Consider the following 16,255-nt stretch of genomic DNA (forward strand, 5'->3'; position numbering starts at 1 on the left):
GACAAATATTACCCTTGCCACCCTTAAATTTTATAACAGACAAACTTGCACGGATTTTAGCATAGGCCTAGTTCAGTTATCATGTATGTAAAACAGGTACGTTGAGCCCATGGACCTGCCCGCATGAGTTTTGGCAAACTAGTTTAGGATCAACAATATTGTGTTTGCCTCCTAGAAATTACGATAGAACACCGCGCTGGTTTCACAAAAGCCTTGTAACAAATGCTGCATGCTGTTCATTTGAACACTCTGAAATGGATGGTTGATTTGTCTGGGACGTGCTATGTTTTCTCACGCTAACATTTTTATTTGAGCCATATGACTGACTGATAAAATACTGCTGATCATTTCTAACAATGCATTGACACGTTGTTGGAAACAATCAGCTTCGATTCAGCTCATGACATTTGCGAAGAATGATATTCAGCTAATGACTCAAAGCAGTATTTTACCTGGTGAGCCGACTCAACTCACGACTCACCCGAAACGACTCATGAGCCGATTCATGATTCAGCTCGAGTTAAATACAAGTCTGGTCATTGGGCCTTCGGTTTGGAACATAATTCTCAAGACGCTCCGAAATGATGGGTGTATTCCCAGCTGCCCGCATGAGAAAGAATATATGCTGTCGACGTCATTGATGGCGTCATAACTCATAGATTTTAAACCATTCGGTGTTCGCAATGACCTGGACGACAGATTTATGTGACTTCACATGAAATAAAGCATTCTTGGTGCGTTGCGAATACGCTCGTTGTAGACTGCTGGAACACTTTCTTGAATTGTGGCCACATATCGCGCTCACATTATTTGCGCCGGCAATGATAAGTGCAAATGGTATGTTTGGCTTCTTGCGTAGCATAAACGTACAGTGAGACGAATTTCGCAATTTCGTTATTTTTAATGGTTAATTCAGTCATTTCAAATTTGCATACCTGGCGTATTTTCTTCGCGCTTGGGCTTGTAGGTGTAAGTCAATAAATCTCATAGACATGTTTCGTTCGAAATAAAGGTCATAAAATAGACCCAAAAACAGACAAACAAGACGAATGATTTATTCAGCGATTAGGCATTTATGCTTTAAGTGCGTGGACATTGTGCCCATTGCTTCAAGGCCTCGGAATGCGTACATAAGGCATGATAAGAAACGGTTAGCTCTGTTTCTAAAACGTATAACAAGACATATAATATGGTGCAAAACAGTATGAAATGCGCTATACGTGCATGTGATGCCAGCAAATTGGAATGATCCGCTATATCCTGCACGTGTAGTTGTATGCGAACGTCTCAACTCTGCAATTTTGTGATAAAGACAGTAGATGTATTGACGAGAGTGGAGTTGTGCTAAAAAAAAAACACCATAAGCATCACTAAAAATAGTTGTAAAAGGACTGTTGGATGATACATATGGATACTTCTATCTTTCCACACCAGCAGCAATTCATTCATGTACGGGAACACTACATTACATCTGCCGCTAGGTATCTTACTCCACCCCGTTCTATCATGAGGACCGTATCACAAGGAGCCGCCGGAGCAGCTGAGGACAGCAGCAGCAGCAGCAGCGCGCTCAGAGCGGCGTCTCAGGCGGACCAGTCCAGCCAGCGGTGCTACCGGACCGGAGCACCGGCTTGACAACCGAGCTACCTCCGGGGCAGCAGCCCCAGGACGCCTCCTGCCGTCCCGGAGTCACGTCCGGCCGCCGCGCCTCTTGCTGAGCTCGTGGGTCGCCGCCTCTCCCGCTGAAGTGACCGACGTCGGGCGGACGTTAGGTGGACGTTAGGCGAGTGTAAGGCGAATGGAAGTGGACGTCAGGTGGACGTCAGGCTGACGTCTGGCGGACGTCCGGTTGATGTCCGGCAGACGCCAGGCGAGTGTGAGGCGGACGTCAGTCGGACGGCAGGCTGACGTCAGGCGGATGTCTGGCAGATGTCCGGCGGACGTCAGGCGAGAGTCAGGCGGACGTCGGGCGGACGCCAGCCTGACGTCAGTCCTGCAGCATCATCACGGTGCGTGTGTACCGCTCGCCGAGGGCCGCCGCCGTGTTGATGCGCTCGACGGTGCGGTTGTAGAGGGCGTTGCCGGCGCCCAGCCAGCCCTGGCCTCCCTCTAGCGCCCGGCCCAGCAGCGAGCGGCCCGGGCCACTCTCGTCGGCCGCTGCCAGCTGCCGCTCCGGCTCGTCTGGCAACACTGCAACATGGCACCACCGTCAGACGGCTGCCGCTCCGGCTCGTCTGGCAACACTGCAACATGGCATCACCGTCAGACAGCCGCCGCTCCGGCTCGTCTGGCAACACTGCAACATGGCACCACCGTCAGACAGCTGCCGCTCCGGCTCGTCTGGCAACACTGCAACATGCCATCACCGTCAGACAGCTGCCGCTCCGACTCGTTTGGCAACACTACAACATGGCACCACCGTCAGACGGCCGCCATTTCGCTCTGACTGGCAACACTGTCATTCGGCGTCACACACACGACCCGAACGGGTGGGGCGTCTGGTTGTGCTGTTATATGCGCTCTCGGCTCGACCGTTGTTTTACTATGCATTTGTACTGAACTTAGACGCTGTACTGGCCTTTACACGCTGATGATCCAGACAGACGATATAGTCAGCGTAATATTCCATGACACCGCCGACGAATGCCACAAGCGATCGACAAAATAAAAGGTTACAGCTACACGAGTACCGGGGTCACATCTAGCTCACCTCCAATGAAATCTCTGATGAGGTTGTTAACCTGCGCGGGCTGCTCCACCTGCACATGCCGCCCGGCGTCTGTCACCATCTGTATGCGGCAGTCGACCAGGTGCGGCAGGCAGCGGTACATGGCGTCCACGGGCAACGAGCGGTCGCGGCCGCCCGACACCAGCAGGGTCGGCACGGCCAGCCGGTCCGGCGGACTCGCCCAGTTGCAGGCCGCGAACAGCTGACGCTGGTGGCTCAGCGGCCCCCGCCAGTCCTCTGTTGGTTGGGGGGGGGGGGGGGTCGGTGACCCCGCTGCTCACGGGGAGGGGAGGGACGAGGTGACGCGGTCGAGAGGCCTGAACGGGATGTCCGGTGGTGATTTATCCTTTACGGACAACGATGTGCTGGTGGAGTGGTCGAATGAAGATCGAATGATAAGCAGTTGTTAGGTTATTAGTCGACGTTTGATCCGAAGTCACCCTGTAATCGTGCTGAAAAACAGTTACCTTGTGGATGTCGTTAGATTCGATCTTCCATGTCGTTTGAACATTGTAATAAGTGAACAGCGCCCGAACAACAAACAGCAAGCCGGTGCGATCGTTCATCCATCAGGCCCCTCATGCGTGTCTCGGGCCTTCAGGACCGACCTGTTCGGGAGAAGGCGAACAGGTACGCCTGCATGTCTTCCGGCGAGATCCGACCCCGCCTCTGCGCGTCTCCATACTCGGCGCAGAGGATGTCCAGGTCACCACCGGCGATCAGGTACTCGGGCAGCCAGGGCAGCTGGTACAGGTAACACCGCCTGCACCGGGCGCACCGGAGTCACGCAGGCACGTGGCTGGCTTGGTGTGGGGATGGCCTCGTACCGGAGTCACGCAGGCACGTGGCTGGCTTGGTGTGAGGATGGTCTCGTACCGGAGTCACGCAGGCACGTGGCTGGCTTGGTGTGGGGATGGTCTTGGGAGGCGGCCGCCAAGAATGGGCGCGTGTCACAACGAGCTTGGGCTGATTATCCAGATTTAATATATTTCTTGAAGCGCTCACTCCTTTCACGAGAATAAAAATGAAACATTTTACAGATATATCGTGCCATCATACTCATATATGAAAACATCGTGACTCTGAAGAGCAAGGGCAACGACAAGCAGGGCCGCATTGCTGCAGCCGTTAGTAAACCACGTGGCGCAACTTTCCACGCACTGGGCCCGAGTACCACTGTTACATACCCTGAGTACCAATGATACATGCCATTGTTTGAGCTTGTGATGAACCGATTTATCCAGAATATCTAGCATGATGTTCGGCAGGGGCTGTGATATTGATACGAAGTGGCTGAACGTCTGCGGTGATCTCTGTAGTAGATGCCAGCCGATGAGGGCGCCATAGTCGCTCCCCACTAAAACGCACTGATCTCGACCTGCGAGCATTCGGAATGGTTCAAACAAGTAGACACCCTCTGCGACACGGGACGAATGAGGCCGTGACAGAGGTGACAGGCTTTAGTTGTTATCGCGTAGGTGCTGCCCAAAACAATGCCGAGGGATTCACAAATCTTTAACAATGCGCTATGGATTTGATCAACGTGATATTTACCTAAAATGATATGTTAAAGCAAATGTCTCACATTTTAAGGTATTAAAGGAAGCATGGGATGTGAAGAATTAAATTCATTTGCACCTACGGCATGGTTTTAAATGCAAGACTGCTCTAGACAACACAATTTCACCATTTATAAAATACGATCCTTAATACGTTGTCGTTCGATTGCGTTATAGGACGTTTGTATGATGTAGGAGCCGCTGCCAGACTGGCGGTGCGAAACTGTCATCGTAGTGCACGGGCTGATTTGTAGGGCTTGTCGAGAGGTGGCGGATAAATCGGTGCCTGTTTGTAAAACCCAAATATTGTTGTGTGCGCGTGTTGTGGCCCTTACTCGCGGTCTTCTTGCACATTCGTCCCTAATATCGTATGTTTTACTTGCATTCACATAGTCTGCTATAGCACTGTACTTAACTATTCGATTATCAGCCCCATTGACGTCGTTACTAGTTCCGGTGCCCAAGTCCTGCATTATGTAACACATCACGTGATTAGTGCTCGAAACCACTGCTGAGAGCATTACATCGGTTCAGGACCAACTGAAGTCTGTTGACGCCAGAAATCGTGCTGACGCACGCCGGACACGAATAACCCGACGACTATCTTTTTAGTGACCTTGGGCACTTAATGGTCAAAGCGGTGGCGACAGTCGCGGGGCGGCATCATGACCAAAACTATCATGTCATGACCAATGCCCAAAAATGGCACCATGCATGTCTAGGTGACCTTGAAATAGTCTGCACGAAATATCTGCAAAAGTTCGCGGGTGTCATGCTCAGAAACAAGGGGTTTTTATGTCTTTAAAATGGCATGGTTGTGAAGTGCACTGAACGCCCTTCAAAATGGCTACCTGCATATTTGTACGTATCATGTACTTTCGTTTTCCTAAAATAAACATGAGCAGGAAGTGTTGAAGTGATTTAAGGTGTTGAGACTGTTCAAAAGTTTTCATTGCTCATTTCCAAGTTCATTGTATCTAGAACGTGGCGAAAGGTTCGCTCATAAAGTTCCCTTTCAGCCAAAAGGCTGGTCTTTTAGGCTGAAACAACAGAATATCACGTTGATCACGCAGCTGTTACTATCCTACCCCGCCCGCGCGACACCAGGCACAAGGTCTCACAGGCACAAAGGTCCAGACGATTATTGCGTCACAAAATGTCGAGACGAAATGCCAGTGTGGACGTGGCCGGACGACGTGATAAACACATGTTGTTTATAACAGTGGCGCATGATACGGCATAACGTTTCGTACGCCCATGCCCGCATCAAAGCCTGGCAGGCGCCAAACTGGCAGCATCGGTGGCGCGGCGTCACAGCAACAGGACGTACAGCCGGCTGCGAGGAGCTGTCCGGTGCCTCACCTAGCAAGGAGATAAACTCCTGAACGAGCGACACCAGAGCGTCGACGGTGTAGGCGTCGGCGCGGACGGGGCCTTCCGAGTCCCCGTATCCGGGCAGGTCCAAGGCCACCACCCTGCCGACACGCGCGGCCCAACAGTGACCAGACGTTCGGGCCGGGCGCCGGACACAACAGGGCAGGAGCGGGGCCAGGCGGCGGACGGCTGCTCATTCAAGCCGACCTGGCACAACCTTGGACGGCGGCTGGAGCGTACGGCACCAGCGCAAAAAGATAAATTAGTATCATCTCCGATCTTTTAATAATGTAATAGAATATTGATGCCTCCATCCCATGCCTGTAGTGTGATGCTTTGACCGCGAATACCCGGCCATCCATAGCTTGCCCACAATGCGCACGCAAAACCAAGTACACTACAATTCAAAACAACCTTTTACGGAGCTTGAAACCAATTACCTCTTGTCAAATCTCATTTTAAGCTTCACGTCCAGGGCTATTTGATTTGATACTGAACGAGAGGATTTCTAGCCATTGGGCACTAAGTCATTGGATGCGGGTCGTCACTAACGTCAAGAAGAATGAAGAGGTGATGTCACAGACCATTGTGCATGGAAGCGTCGGTCTTTGGTCGGGTCATACAGGAGCCTCCTTAAAAACGGCTTCGGTGGCATTTGGGGAAATCCTTGAAAATTGGTCCCTTTTTACGCCCGGTGTCACACGGGCCCGTTCCACTGAGCAAACGTGGCCTGAGGCGTTGGGGATCATAGGAAAGCAGAGCGTCTGAAGAATGCCTTGCTGGAGACGGCCAGTCTATGTCGCGCTGCTCTCTTTGTATCAGTTACACTAAAGCGTAACATGTGGAGACCCCGAAAAATGGCGAGGAAGACATGAACAGACACGCATGCATTTGCGTAATGCTCCCTTGGAAGCCGCCAGCAGAATCGACTTCATGAGACGTTTTATCGGGATCTCCTCGAAATCGGGCCTATTAGTCGGGGAACCTGTCACCTGTGCCCGACGGTGTTTAGGTGAAACCCAGCAGATTGTCGTTTCAGTTTCAAAATTGGTGGCAATATCATACCGCTCGTAAACAGATCACCTTTAGCGCATTTCAACTTGACACGTGATGCTATCTGTGCCACGTGAAAACATGCTTCTTGTCGAACGGTACTTGCAGCGTCATAGACCGTGGTTTCCGAACGGCAGTCATGATTTCGTAAGTGGATAAGTGAGCCGGAAATGGGCCTTGCGTCAGTCACAGTGCTGCCCCGACCGCTGGACTTGAACGGCCGATGGGACGTACTTTGACCGCTAGGAGGTGCTCCAGACTAGACCTTGGCGAAGCGCGCGCGCGCACGCACGCACGCACGCACGCACGCACGCACGCGCGCGCGCACGCACGCACGCACGCACGCACGCACGCACGCACGCACGCACGCACGCACGCACACACACACACACACACACACACACACACACACACTATCGGAATAGACTGTAACCAGAGGGGAGAATGCCGAGAAAGTTTGAGCAGCGAGGCGGTCACAGACATCCTTAAAAAACCGCGCAACTAGGGTTACTTTGATTAAAGTTGTGGCGGCTGCCACACCTGCCATGACGCATTGCTTTATCCATGATTAGAAGGCGTCGATTGTCAGAGTCAGCTGTTATCAACGCTATTTGAGACGTCACCAAAACACCAGAGCGTGACGTGCCAGTGCCCTGGGCCTTCCTGCGATCTGGCGTCGAGTCAGATCTCACAGCTCCGCGATTCCAGATTAACTTTTACCGTCGGTTCAACAACACAAGATTGATGCAGCTGTACGCGTAATGCGTTTTAACACGCGCTCGGGTGGGGTGAAAATGATCCCTAAAAGATTTTGACTGAATGTTTTCCGAACGGCGCGGTGCAGCCACACGATATTTCGCATAGTTATAGACTATTGAATAGTGGATCGTTTGGCATCAAAAATTTAGATGTGCCTTGTAAGATCACTGAACTATGGCAGGTCAAAGTCAGGCCATGTTTTCGGCAAAGGCAATTTCTATGGAATCGTTCAATATGATCCAACAACGGTGTGTCAGACAAAGCCATACATCCCTGAGATACTTTCTAAGGCAACACAACAATTGATCGAACAAGTTTCATTGGCCTAGGGTCAGGTGTGAAGGTCATACCAGGGTCAAAACCAACCTGTTTTATTACTCTAGGGTTTGCGGTATGGGGTAGTTTCTGGTGCTCAATTCGAATTCATTTATGACATGGAGCGCATTATTCACCTTCCATGACTTCTTGAAGGTCAGAATAGGTCACTCACCTAAAATGACCTAGGTCTACATTTTGTTTTTAGAAACGTACTGCCTAGCGTAATTTTTGTTGCGTATTCAAATGTAAAACTCAAAGCAGTCTTGCATGATTTTGGTCACCATGATCTTCAAAAGGTCAAGCAAGGTCGCTGGCCTTAAATGAGCATGCGATCTTTTGCTTAGAACAGAAATATAGGTACTGGAGACCGTTTCAAGACCAACCTGGAATTTGGCCTTGTTTGACCTTATTTGACCCAAATGACATGAGCTAGGCACCTCAAACTTTGACCCAAGTGAGTTTACGTGCAGATCAATACACCCTGTGAATTTGGTGTCTCTAACTCTTTTGGTTCCTGAGATCTCAGGCGGGGATCAAATTGATCCCCCACCGGAGCGACGGGTATCCAGCCGGCCACCTGGGCGCGTGTTAACGGTCGTGATGCGTAGGTAATAAGTTGTAATGGTCTGCGCCTCCCTATCGCTTCTTATCTCGCCAGGGCAGCAGAGAAACTGTACCGATGTGGCCTTGGAGAAAGTATGGCGTTTAAATCTCGGCACTCTTTAATTGTAGCTCCGATAACAAAAGTCCTGTAAGTCCCCAACGACCAGGCGAAACCATGCGGCGTTCGACTGTGATGATATCAGACATGAGCCGAAGTCATCTTTTTGTATAGTCTCACCATTCTGTGCTGGAAAACTCCCTCATTTGCTGTTTCCACGAATACCAGAATTCCGGGAAACCATGTAGAAACAGGATCATGCGTCTTGTGCTTCTACCCGCAGTGACATAATGCAGTTTTATGTTCTGCAACAGACAGGTTCCATGGCAAATGAAATATCTGGAAAGGGCGCCTATCGTTCACAATACAGCGTAAATGCTTATCATATCTTATTTTATAACAAGGAAGGTCAGTGCGAGTATTCGACACCCAACGCACGAAAACAGAGGTCCCTAGGATTCTGGTCATCTGCATACAGCATGTCGAAACTTTTGATAGAATCCCAAGCCCTTTTTGCCAATCATCGAATCGATCGCACGCGATTCACATACAGAGTCGCGTAACAGCGGATCTTTCGAGGAGGAGGTGAGGAAACAAGCACGTGTTGATTTAATTTTTTGTCATGCAACACCTTAGGGCTGATCTTAATTGTTTGTGAAACTGGACGTCTGCGCCCTTCCTCGCGACTTCCACCGCCCTGAAGTGATCTGTCAGTAAACGGCTGATCGCAATTGACCTGGGCCTGCTACATCCTCATTATTAAATGAGAATTTTGATGTGCCGGTCAGTTTTTATTTTCACCAGCAGTTTTGATGTTATATTCTGGTTTCGAGATTTTGTTCACAGAATCCCGTGTTCTTTTTGTTTCTGTGCGGCACCCAGGACTTTCCTGGATGCTTCGTGCCAGGACTTTGTACATCTGAAGTCGTCCCCGAGATTAGGTAGTGATAAAGAACGTCTAGCAAGTAATCTCAGCCCACCTATCATTTCCCATTTTATAAATTTGCCAATTACACACACATTCACGGCCACTAGGCCTGGACTCGCCCGTTGCACACAAGTTGGCTGCGGCTGACCCTGGAGGCCTCAGTACTGACCCTGATCTTGGCCGTGCCGTGCTGAAGCCAGTCGCTCGCCGGCGGCGCCTTCATGGTTGGGCGGCGCCGGTCCGGCGGACTGCCGAGCGTCCTCCGCAGCGCCGCACGCGCGCCGCACACGCCGCCGACGAGCACGGCGCACGCCAGCACACCGGCGTAACGCAGCGCGTGACACAGCGCGTCACGGAGCCGCGCCAGCACGCCTGCCGAGCTGTAGAAGCGGCGCGGCATGCGGCCGCTCACCAGCATCGAGCACAGAGCCACCAGCGCGTTGGCCCACAGCGCGGCGGCCAGACTGATAGCGGCGGCGATGCACGAGAGAAGGCTGGCCATGTCGCGGCCGAGAGATAGCGCCGATGGGCGGGCGCCGGCGCCGGACAGAGCGCTTCACTGACGCGGCCCCCCGGCGTCCGCCTGGCCCGGCGGTGACCTTTGAATGCGGGGCAGGCCGGCCGGACGCCGCGACCACGCAGTGCGTAAAAAGCGCCCGACGGGTCAAGATGGAGCCTGGAGAATCATTCGCGCAGAGGCGCGAGGCCAGGCTTTGTTCTTTCCCCTTTTACCAACTTGTCGTGGAAGTTCCACATCAACTTTATGTGGACGAATGGGAAGAATTGGCTTGAACGTGGAGCTTGACCTCCTCCCCACTTTTCCTGACCTTTGCACGCCATTGCATAGGCTCACATCAGCCTCGGGAAGCGGAATGATTTGTCGCCTCGCCAGCGCTGCCACAAGACCGTGAAAACCTCTCACGGAATTCACGGAAAGGGTGACAAAACGGGAACAAACAGCAGCTTTTTAACACGGTTCATTTCCGAACACACCAAAGTGATAACTACGTTGTGAAGGTCACGGGTTCATTCATCACATTGGTTTTGGCATGCGATCTCTGGCGAGTGCTTTGTGCCTTTCATCATGATTAAAAGCTTGCCCTAAGACTTAGTGAATCATCAGGCAATACGCTGGCGTAGATTATTCACGCGAGGCTAGTCATGATTACACCGGAGGACACTTGGCTATCTGGTTGCAGAGCTAGCGGCGGAAGGGAGCATGATCATTTTTCGAGCAGAACGGCCGGACGTCCTTGAATTGATGCAATGCAGTTATTTGTGAACTAATGTAACCAACACGCAGTGTCCAATATCATGAGCGCAGTGGCATGTTTGCCGGTCTCAGGGGAACATACTACACCTTCCACTGTACGCACTGGTATACCAATAGGTTCACACTGTCCTTGTCGCCATGCCCTTGAGCAGCGTCTGGTAGTGACGCGAGTAATCACTCAACGCGCGCCTGGTTGGCCGGTTCGATACCCTTCGTTTGGGTAGGTGTCAATTTTACCCACCTTGAGATCTGAGAACTAAGAGAGCTAGAAAAACCAATTCACAGAGTGCGTTGGCCTGTGCGTGGACGCACTCTGGTCAGTTTGAGGGTTCGAGGGCACGGCGTCTGGGTTAAGTAAGGTCAAACAAGATCAAACTTCAGATTAGTCTCTAAAGTGCCCCCAGAACCTAGATACCTGTTCTAAGCAAAAGCTCACATGCTCGTTGAAAGTCATTGACCATGTTTGTCCTTCCGAAGGTCATGGTGACCAAAATCATGCAAGACTACTTTGAGTTTTGCTCTTAAATAAGCGACAACTACTACGCTAGGCACGATGTTCCTAAAAACAAAGTGTTGACCTGGGTCATTTTTAGTCAGTGATCTATTCTGACCCTTAAAAAATCTATGGAATATCTGCAATGCGGTTACTGTCATCACTAAATTCGAAATGAGTAGCAGAAACTGCCACATACAGCAAGCCCTAAAGTAATAAAACAGGTTTGATGTGACCTTGATGTGACCTTTGTATTTTGTTCACTCAGTTGTTGTGCTGCCTGAGAAATTACCTCAGAGCATGATCTAACACTCCGTCTAATTTGGCTTCGTCTATGTATCGTCAAGGGCTTCGTCTAACACTCCGTTGTTGCATCAGATTGAACGAACTGACTTCGCTGAATCTGTGGCCTGACTTTGACCTGCCGCAGGTCAGCGACCTTGCAAAGTACATATAAATTATTGTTACCAAACGATCCGTCATTTAGTTGTCAACAACTAAGAAAAAATTGGCGTGGCTATGCCGCGCCGTTCGGAAGTCATTCAGGTAAAACCTTTTGTGGGGGTCAGTTTGACCCCCACTCCAGCGCGTGTCAAATTACTGTATGTACATGGTGTGTTCAAGGAAAAATTGTAGATCATCATTAAGTTATCAATAGTAATCAATAGCATGTAAATTTGCGGAAGAACGGGCGATCGATATAACAGAATGGCTGCGTATCAGTGCCCTGTGACATGAAGGGCGGCACATGCAAAAAAGCGCGCGCTTGCCACAGTGGTTAAATTGCGTGTCTCGGATCGCGGAAAACGACCACTGTGTTATCAAACTACGATTCGGGGGACAGCCTGATATGAAAACGCCCTTCTGATTCGGAAAACGTGCAAAAGGTTGCATTGAAGGACAAAATTGGAGTGGGCAAAATCCTAGTTGGGAAAAACTGGGGGCGCGTTCCCCCCCCCCCCCCCCCGCCTCCCACCACCAGTGATTACGCTCAAGCGGTCTAGATTGTTTTCCGCCGGTACGTAGTGCCACATTCTTATCAAAAATGGTCATTCAACTGTCGAGCACAATAACTTGATCCGATATTTTCGCAGAAATCCTCAGGTGGTACTTACGTGGTGTGATGCCAAGAATGGCACAACTGTCCAGCCCATCCGTATTTCAACATGGACATGTGGCTGTTTTTTGTAAGGTAGCGCGTATATTTGCTTATGATATGTAAAGCCTGCGACAGCCTGCAGTTAAACGCTCGAATGCCTGCTGGTTGGTGATGACGTCATTACTCGCCTGCCCTGGCGTCGACGTCAGGGTCAGGTAAGGTCACGGCCGGTCAAGCTCTGCACCCGGTTGGGATCATTCTGGGCGACTTAATTTCAGCTCCCCCCCCCCCCCCCCTGATCCACCATGACCCACCCAAATTAGCCAAAGGCTCTCTCAACTCTGTCAACGGTCGCTCTCGACAGTAGGTAGTGGTTATGAGGCTTGCCGATAGGTGGCAGAAACTTCCGAGTTCAGAGTCTTCATGTCTTCATAAAACGACATTTTAGTGCAAAAATAGGTTAAATTTACAGCACTCGCATTACTCGTGACCATAAGCACAGCCTTCAATTTCAAGTAGTGTCAACATAGACAATGTTTGCTCCGTAATGTCGGTCAACCAGTTCCTCCCGACACATTGTAGATCGATAACGCAAGATAAGAACTCTGCGCTCGTAATGACAAAAAAAGCAGGAGATGGAGATCCTACTTGCTTACATCAAGTGCAGAAGGCTGGACTTCAGTGGTGCTGTTCAGTGGTGCCGTTGCCAATGGACCGGTCACAGCGTGATGCAGTCCCAAAGGACCGGTCACGGCGTGATGCAGTCCCAAAGGACCAGTCACAGCGTGACGCAGTACCGAAGGACCGGTCACAGCGTGATGCAGTCCCAAAGGACCGGTCACAATGTGATGCAGTACCGAAGGACCGGTCACAATGTGATGCAGTCCCAATGGACCGGTCACAGCGTAACGCAGCCGCCTGATTTCCGAACGAGTTTCAGCTGTCCTTCCGAGCTTCTTAACGTGAACCCAAGAACCCAGCTTGTTGTATCAACAGCGCGCGTTTTCGTAAATGCGCTTGGTAAAGCCAGGTCCTGGTCCGACCCCTGCCGAGGACCAATAACGTCCTGGGCATCCGGTCAGGTGACGGTCGGCCGGGGGTATCGGGCCAAGGCAGCTGAGTGCACTGGGGGCCTGATGCCTTCAGGCGCCCGAAATAGGTCCGAGGATACATTGCACAGTCATTACGCTCTACCCACAGAGAAAGGTAGCCTGGACACATTAAACGCCGTGCGAACATAAGACGCCTTTTACCACGGCTGTTTATTATCAAATATTACCAATTCACATAATGTAATATAGTCATGTCCACAGCACCTCGAACCTGCGAAAATCATGACCTGAACAAAACTGTGCACAAACATCGAAAGCGAATAACCTAATTACTGCGACTCTCGCGCCTTCAAGACGTTAAACCCGAACCTTTCAAGGAGACCTGTTCCCTAAATTTGCACGCAGACTCGCCACGCCGGCTCACCGCACCGAGAAAAAGGCTCTCTCGCCTGCACACATACACATACTGCCGTCCGGGGTGCAACAACACGGCGGCGGCGGACAACCCACGGCCGAGCAGCCCGCGGTGAAGATCAAGACAGCCCTGCAGTCGACAGGTTGGCGCCGGTCCGCGCCCGGCCACCCCGAGTCTCTGGCGTCATCGGCGCACCCTGCGCCGCGTCGCGCCGAAGAGCGCGCGCGAGCCGGCGCCGCCGGAGCCGACGCACGTGGCGCGAGAGGCCGCGACGCGAGGCGACAGGCGACGCGGCCGGCCCGACCGGCCAACTGAAAGATCCGTACTCACTCGCGGCGCGGCCCCGCCCTGTTCGTCTTCGCTTCACTGGCAAGATGCGCGCGCGGACCGTTCGACGCGAGCCGAGGGCGGCCGGCCATCGGCGCTCAAGTTCCCTTGCGCCTCCGACTCGGACAGTGGAGTCGCTGGAATGCTCTCCCACTGAGGCCGAGTGGCTCGCCCAACAAGCTATGTATGTACATGGTATCACCAGGGCACGTGTCGCGGTGTGAAAATTTAAAAGTCCCGTACGGCGCTAGCCACAAAAATGTCCGTCGTGTGGCGCCACCGGCGCCGACGGGCCACTCCTCGGTTCCGTCCTGTTTGATCGGCTGCGCGCCGCGGAAGGAGCGGTAGCGTTATTCCTCCGTCTTGGCCGGCTCCTCGGCGGCCTTCTCGGCCTCCTGCGGGGCCTCGGGGGCGGCTGGCGACTGCGCAACAAAGGGGGAACGGCGTCACTGGTGCACATTCAGGGACACCAGAACGCGGCCGGGCGACGACGGCTGGCCGTGACGACAAATTGAAAGCAACCCACTTAATGCCCTACGGTCCCTTCACGAAGCTTTACGATGTCCATTCAGCAAAAGTGTCACGACCGAACAAAAAGGGCTGGGTGGCAGACGGACAGAACAACAGCTCTACGGTACGTCTCGACGCGAACATAGTATTGTGCAGTACTGCACGAGGCCGGTCGGACTGAAACCCCAGCTGCGCCCGCAGATGCATGACCGGTGACAACAATAACGCACGTACCTCAGCGGGTTTTTCGCTGTCGGCGGCAGGCGCCGGAACCTCGGGTTCGGCGGGCGTCTCAGACACGGCCGGAGCCACTTCCTTCTTCTCCTCCTCGACATCCGGCACGGCGGGGGCCGCCGGAGGTGCTGGCTCCTCTTTCTTTTCCTCCACCTCCGGAGCAGCCGGAGCCTCAGGGGGAGCAGGGGTCTCAGCATCGGCAGGAGCCTCAGGTGCGGCAGGAGCGGACGGCTCCTCCTCCTTCTTTTCCTCCGGAGCAGCAGGGGCCGCCGCCTCTTCTTTCTTGGGTTCTTCTTTCACAGCAGCACCCTCCTGCGTGAATGCAAATGGTGGGTGAAACGTCGTCGCGACTGCCGAGGCCGGGCTCGAATGACTGTCTTGAATGTTGGCACGAGAAAAACTTGGCAAAATATTTTCGCAACCGAACGAAAAAGCGAAAATGTTCGCTACTTATTTACTATGTAAAGTTACTTGAATTCATTCGCAGGAAGATAGCTGGAGTGCAGCATCACACCGTGAATGCAGCATGGTAAGGCAATATGGTTAAGGCAACTCAGATTGGAGAACGACAAAACACAAAGTTCTGCAGATCAACGCAGGCAGGGAATACGTGGGGACATCAGTGCGGTTAAGTGAGGATCAGGAATAACAATGCGAGGGGAACACCCAACGAACGTTATTCACACAGCCAAGAAGTGCGGTCAATAAACATAACATACAGCGCACACAACAAAACGAGACTGCATGGTAATAAGGTTACATAGCAACAAGGACGTCATCAGTTAGATTCTGCCGAAGGAGTTACTGCCGGCCACAGGCGGCTGTTACGGAGTATTCTACGTCACGTCACGAACGGTCAGCATGCTGTTACTGCGGTACATCTTGTACCTGCGCAGCATCTGAAGCTTCAGCGGACGCGGCGACGATGATGCCGGCCTGAGATTCAGTCAGGGCGGCGGCAGCTTCAGGCTGAAATTCAGTCGGGGCAGGCGCAGCTTCAGGCTGAAGATTCAGTCGGGGCAGGCGCGGCTTCGGTTTGGCTTCCGCTGGTGGAGCGGGCGCTGCTTCAACTGGCGCAGGCGCAATTTCAGGCTGCGCTTCTGATGGCGTCTGCCGGAGACGCTTCTACTGGAGAAGACGCAACTCAGGCTTAATTTCTGCGACTCCGCTGGGGCAGGCGCAGCCTGGGATGAGTTTCTGCTGGAGGGGCGGGGGCTGCCTCTACCGGGGCAGGCAGCTACCCTCAGGCTGAACTTCCGCTTGTGTTGTTACGGGACGTAGGCCTCGACCCGGAGCAAGGCGCCCACGTCAGGGCTGAACTCTCCGCTAGGTGTTTACGGGAGCAGCCTCGACCTGGGCAGGCGCCACACTTCGTGGGCTGAATCCTCTGCCGGTTTGTTACGGGAGCAGCCTCTACCGGAGCAGGCGCCACTTCGGGCTGAACTTCTGCCGGTGTTATGGCAGCCTCTACC

General features: G+C 52.5%; 2 protein-coding genes across 2 annotated transcripts in view; both read right to left on the reverse strand.

Moving 5' to 3' along the window:
• Nucleotides 1-1,987: 1,987 nt before the first annotated feature.
• Nucleotides 1,988-9,589, reverse strand: LOC119092200 (epoxide hydrolase 4). Its single transcript, XM_037215176.1, has 7 exons — nt 9,550-9,589; nt 8,633-8,757; nt 5,650-5,762; nt 3,938-4,106; nt 3,337-3,491; nt 2,711-2,965; nt 1,988-2,190 (listed from the first exon to the last, which is right to left on the reverse strand). The coding sequence occupies exons 2-7, from the start codon at nt 8,710-8,712 to the stop codon at nt 1,988-1,990; spliced, it is 975 nt and encodes a 324-aa protein (XP_037071071.1). The 5' UTR covers nt 8,713-8,757; nt 9,550-9,589.
• A 3,889-nt stretch (nt 9,590-13,478) lies between these two features.
• Nucleotides 13,479-16,255, reverse strand: part of LOC119091323 (skin secretory protein xP2) — a gene marked incomplete in the record, with an annotated part of 65,319 nt that continues 62,542 nt past the window's right edge. The window contains 2 exon segments of the mRNA XM_037214039.1: nt 13,479-14,461; nt 14,784-15,095. Coding sequence (XP_037069934.1) covers nt 14,390-14,461; nt 14,784-15,095 — 384 coding nt within the window.

Source organism: Pollicipes pollicipes, unplaced genomic scaffold (genome assembly GCF_011947565.3).
Source record: "Pollicipes pollicipes isolate AB1234 unplaced genomic scaffold, Ppol_2.1 Scaffold_3447;HRSCAF=4054_pilon_pilon_pilon, whole genome shotgun sequence".
NCBI classification, from domain to species: domain Eukaryota; kingdom Metazoa; phylum Arthropoda; class Thecostraca; order Pollicipedomorpha; family Pollicipedidae; genus Pollicipes; species Pollicipes pollicipes.

Coding starts and splice junctions, on each gene's coding strand:
- LOC119092200 (XM_037215176.1), bottom strand. CDS start 8,712: ATGATCCTGTTTCTACATGGTTTCCCGGAATTCTGGTATTCGTGGAAA. Junction 5,763..8,632: donor GAGTTTTCCAGCACAGAATG/GTGAGACTATAC, acceptor GCGTGTCGGCAG/GGTGGTGGCCTTGGACCTGC. Junction 2,191..2,710: donor CATCAGAGATTTCATTGGAG/GTGAGCTAGATG, acceptor GCCATGTTGCAG/TGTTGCCAGACGAGCCGGAG.